This window comes from Lolium rigidum, chromosome 2 (assembly GCF_022539505.1).
Source record: "Lolium rigidum isolate FL_2022 chromosome 2, APGP_CSIRO_Lrig_0.1, whole genome shotgun sequence".
Taxonomy (NCBI): domain Eukaryota; kingdom Viridiplantae; phylum Streptophyta; class Magnoliopsida; order Poales; family Poaceae; genus Lolium; species Lolium rigidum.
The window spans coordinates 52094316-52099540 of record NC_061509.1 but is presented as its reverse complement, the minus strand read 5'-3'; the positions used below and the strand labels follow the sequence as shown (position 1 = coordinate 52099540).

Sequence of the window (5225 nt, the reverse complement as noted above, 5' to 3'; positions counted from 1 at the left end):
CAAATTTCTCACATTTTTCTAATAATAATGCATATATTATTTGTCTAATTGCAGTTTACAGATTTAAAGATATTAATTATTTAGCCATAATATATGAATATTTCATAATAATAATAATAAATTAATAAAAATAAAAATATTTCATATTCAAATTCCTCACATTTTTCTAATAATAATGCATATATTATTTGTCCAATTGGTTTACAGATTTAAAGATATTAATTGGCCATATTATATGAATAATGCATATATTATTTTTCTAATAAAACTTTATTACTGATTTTATTTTTATTGGAATTCAATATTATTATCTTATTCATTATTGTTTACTTACATAATTATTTTTGGTTTCAAACAATACAGAAATGTGACACAATGGTATAAGAGTTAATATGATTTATATGATACTATTTACAACAAGGTACAATCACAATCGCGGGAGCATAGCGGTAAAGAACCGAGGAGTTAAGCGTGCTGAGGGTAGAGTAATGTAAGGATGGGTGACCGACCGAGATGTGACCAAATCTAAAATTTAACTACAGATTAAGCGTAATTAGTGTTAAAATTGATCAAAGTGAGAGAATAATGAGTCAAACAATTAGAAAAAATAAAAAATAAATTAGAAAAATAAAATTAGAAAAATGAAAAATAATTTCGGAAAATAATAATTAGTCCCGGTTGGGCTTAAGAGCCGGGACTAAATGTCCTCCAGCCCAAACCATGTATCGCAACCACGTGAAGGCCATTTATCCCGGCTGGTAACCGGGCTAGGACAAAAGGGCTCGTCTTTAGTCCCGCCTGGATAGTTTCGGTTGGCCAACCGAGACTACGTTACAGGCCGGGACATCTCCACTGGTGTATATGTAACTTGTGTAAAAGAAGACTAAGTGGTGAAAGAAAAGTACATCCACCTATATTTTTCTGTGTGCAAGTTCCATCTTCTTTTTTGCAGGCGTTTTTAGTTGAAATTTTGTAGAGTAAATTTCAAGGTAATGCGATTTATTTCGAAATTTTCTGGAACTTAGAAACACGTTTTTTTCTACGGTTTATAAGTGAGGTTCATAAGTAAATGGTTTTTTAAACGGTTTGGAAAATGGAAGTAGCAAGAATGTTTACAATGTACAGTCTCCTCGCACCATACCCAAGCGGAAAAATCAAACTTCTCTCCTCTCTTCCTAACTGACGCAATCATGTCACAATATCCAAGAATCGTCGATCTATTAATCAATCGTCAACATCAGTCTAAAGAATCACAAAATAATAAAAATTATAGTTAGAGCATCTCCAGTCGCGTCCCCCAAACCGTCCACCAAACCGCGCCGGATGGAGCGTTTGGGGGACGTGTTTTGTTCGTGCCGCCTTTGGGGGACGTCGCTCCCAGTCGCGTCCCCCAAACGCCGCTCCCAAACATTAAAAATAATTTAAATATATAGAATAAAACTCTTTACTGATATTCAAATCGGTTCAACATAAACAAAATACATATAAAACTTCGAAAAAACATAATTAAATTACATACAAATTATTTTAAACTACTACTTCTTCTTCGATGATGGCCCCGCCTCGTCGTCGTCGTCACGGTGGCGCTTCCTGCTCGTCACCTCTTCCGAAGAGGCGGTGTCGGCCGACGCGTCGGAGTCCTCCTCGTTGTCGCCGGTGCTCGCCGGCTGCGCCTTGGCCTTGGCCTTGGCCTTGGCGGTATTGGCCTTCGCGTCCGCCTCCGCCTTCGCACGAGCCACCGCCGCCTCTCTCGACCCTTCTTCCTCCGCGTCCTCCTCCACGCCCAGCCATTCCTCCGCGCTGTCAAGTGGCGGGGAGGGAATCGTCGTCGCTGCCGGGCGTCGGAGCTTTCTCCCACCAATGGCGCCATCCGGCGGGCTTTCCCTCGCCGGGAGGTGTCGGACGGAAGCTCGGAGATGTAGCTCATCGTCGCTGGAGGTGTCGGATGTGGCCGGTGAAGATCCAATAGCGCCGACGTACGGGTCTTATTGAGCGCGGATGATCGGCGGCGCAGAAGTCGAAAAGACCAGCGGTTGCTCTTCCGAGGAGTCCCGACTCCATTCCGGCGGTTGCCGCGTCGTCGACGCGGTTGCCAATGCGACGGTTCCGCTTCCCGGCAACTGCACCGTCGCTACGTAGGCGGCGGCTGAGCTTCCGAGCCGCTGACGCGTCGGGCCTGCGTCGGGCCCGCGTCGGTTCGCCTCGTTTTTCGTTGTGTCCGGCATGCCCGGAGCGTCCCCTGTGGGACGGGGACGGGCTCGAGGCGCCGGACACCGTATGGGGGCGCACCGGACAAAAATGGGCTTTGGGGGATGCGGCTGGAACGCATTTTTGGCCCGGCGCGCCCCAAATCCCTTTGGGGGACGCGGCTGGAGATGCTTTTAGATCTTTGAAGCACGTACGAAGACAGAAACGGAGAAGACCAACAACATCGTCTGCAAGGGAACGGAATATGGGTTTCACAGTCTCCTGGAGTCCCCTTCCGTACCGTTCCCGAATTGAACGCAGCCATTCCACTTTTTTCTAACCAACATCACACAAATATTTCCTGAAGCAAAATATTATCTTAGCTTTGCTTACACACTGTGCTTGCTACATTATGTATTATACTTCTATTCCTCATCATAGAGGCCGTACCTTCGATGCCAAAGTGAATGTGGCAAAACCAATCGCTTGGATTTAGCATCAGAATATTGCGTTGGCCAACAAAAGGAGTGAGCTAAGCTCTTAGAGCGTGATGGCGGGTGCCTGGAGGTTAACCGTGACAAGTCAGAGTTAATCCCTCTTTTTGTGCCGGGAAGAAGATAAGAAAAGGCGAAGCCTTCTCTTGGTTTCACGCCGGCGAGAATCACAGGCACTGCTTCCATTCTTCCTCTCCAGCCGCTGGACCCGATCTCCAACTCCAAGTCGGTGAGAGCAATGAGCAGCTCAGGGCCCTGCCATCATGCCGCGGCCATGCTCTGTGTGCACGCGCACGAAGCTCGAAGATCAGCCGGGCTACTGCTCTGCTCCGTTTGCAATTTGCTAGCTAGCTGATGTCGTTTGCTGCTAGGATGTTTGTAACATTGTTTACTGCTAGCTAATGGTATTTTCATCAATTTTTGTTCTTGTCAATTTGCAGTGTCCCAATTAAATTATATATTTGGTAAATTTAATTTTTCGCTTCAAAGCTAGAAAGGATATCCATCCTCCTGCCAGTTTCATTTTAATTTAAAGAAATGATCCACTGGCAGACTAAGATTCATAGGATTCAGATAAAAGATACAGTTTATCTGCAGAACGGATCAGGAGTTAGCTCCAGAACGATTTCACGACAACATGCATAACAGGAAGTAACGAACTGTAAACAACATTGACAGAAAAAGGAAGCACACAATCAACCAGAAGATATGAGATGGTACATATAATTGATCACAGGAAACTTCGAAGTTCATTTATTCATATTTGAACGGGACTGCTTTCTTCACGAAAGCAACACAAATAGGGGAACTCGACGGTCCATTAAACCAGACACAGTACTTCAAGAGACAGACACAATTTCAAGGGCGACAACAAGGCAGCCCACCAGCTCCAACACCAAGACACTTACTGACCACCGCGGAGACGGAGCACCAGGTGGAGGGTAGACTCCTTCTGGATGTTGTAGTCCGCAAGGGTGCGGCCATCCTCCAGCTGCTTGCCAGCAAAGATGAGGCGCTGCTGGTCCGGGGGAATACCCTCCTTGTCCTGGATCTTTGCCTTGACGTTGTCGATGGTGTCGGATGACTCCACCTCAAGGGTGATAGTCTTGCCGGTCAGGGTCTTGACGAAGATCTGCATACCACCACGGAGGCGGAGGACAAGGTGAAGGGTGGACTCCTTCTGGATGTTGTAGTCAGCGAGGGTACGGCCATCCTCCAGCTGCTTGCCAGCAAAGATGAGGCGCTGCTGGTCCGGGGGAATACCCTCCTTGTCCTGGATCTTTGCCTTGACGTTGTCGATGGTGTCGGAGGACTCCACCTCAAGTGTGATGGTCTTCCCAGTAAGGGTCTTGACGAAGATCTGCATACCACCACGGAGGCGGAGGACAAGGTGAAGGGTGGACTCCTTCTGGATGTTGTAGTCAGCGAGGGTACGGCCATCCTCCAGCTGCTTGCCAGCAAAGATGAGGCGCTGCTGGTCCGGGGGAATGCCCTCCTTGTCCTGGATCTTTGCCTTGACATTGTCAATGGTGTCGGAGGACTCCACCTCAAGGGTGATAGTCTTGCCGGTCAAGGTCTTGACAAAGATCTGCATACCACCACGAAGGCGCAGCACCAGGTGGAGGGTGGACTCCTTCTGGATGTTGTAGTCAGCAAGGGTGCGGCCATCCTCCAGCTGCTTGCCAGCGAAGATGAGGCGCTGCTGGTCCGGAGGGATGCCCTCCTTGTCCTGGATCTTTGCCTTGACATTGTCGATGGTGTCGGAGGACTCCACCTCAAGGGTGATAGTCTTGCCAGTCAAGGTCTTGACGAAGATCTGCATACCACCACGGAGGCGGAGCACCAGGTGGAGGGTGGACTCCTTCTGGATGTTGTAGTCAGCAAGGGTCCTGCCATCCTCCAGCTGCTTGCCGGCAAAGATGAGGCGCTGCTGGTCCGGAGGGATGCCCTCCTTGTCCTGGATCTTCGCCTTGACGTTGTCGATGGTGTCAGAGGACTCCACCTCAAGGGTGATAGTCTTGCCGGTCAAAGTCTTCACAAAGATCTGCATCTGCATAGAACAATAACCAAGTAGGATGGTAAGCCTCAAGATTAGACAAGTACAGGATCAAACACCATGACATATTAATCTGTAGATAGGCATCATCGAGCTATAGAGAATCAACTAGCAATAGCAGAATAGGACACATAACCACAACAAGTAGAAGCTAAGTTGATAAAAAAGATGCCTACAGGACTGAGAGGATTCTACATCTAACCACACAAAATCTAATATACCATCCATCTCGAGACAGCAGCTGACAAGCATGTATAGCATCTAAGCTCAGATCAGCAAGCTACAAACCTGTCTCATCTAGTTCAGCAAAGATTCTCATCTCACATTGACAAAATATCAAATCAGGGGCAACAGATCAAGCACTAGACAGATATAGAGAACAGAATTATGGCTCACCAGCTACTACCAGATTCAGCACAAGCGTAACTAGTAGGAACAGGAGGATCCATTGGATTTAAAAAGGATAGATTAACATAGGAGACCTAGCG

General features: G+C 47.0%; 1 protein-coding gene across 1 annotated transcript; it reads right to left on the bottom strand.

The window, feature by feature from the left end:
* Positions 1-3537: 3537 nt before the first annotated feature.
* On the bottom strand, positions 3538-4737 carry LOC124691746 (polyubiquitin-like). The gene has a single exon (XM_047225020.1). It carries the CDS (start codon positions 4735-4737, stop codon positions 3586-3588), a length of 1152 nt encoding a protein of 383 aa, XP_047080976.1. The 3' UTR covers positions 3538-3585.
* Positions 4738-5225: the final 488 nt, after the last annotated feature.

What these genes read in the sequence shown, in the direction of transcription:
- LOC124691746 (XM_047225020.1), bottom strand. Translation starts at nt 4,737, where the DNA reads ATGCAGATGCAGATCTTTGTGAAGACTTTGACCGGCAAGACTATCACC.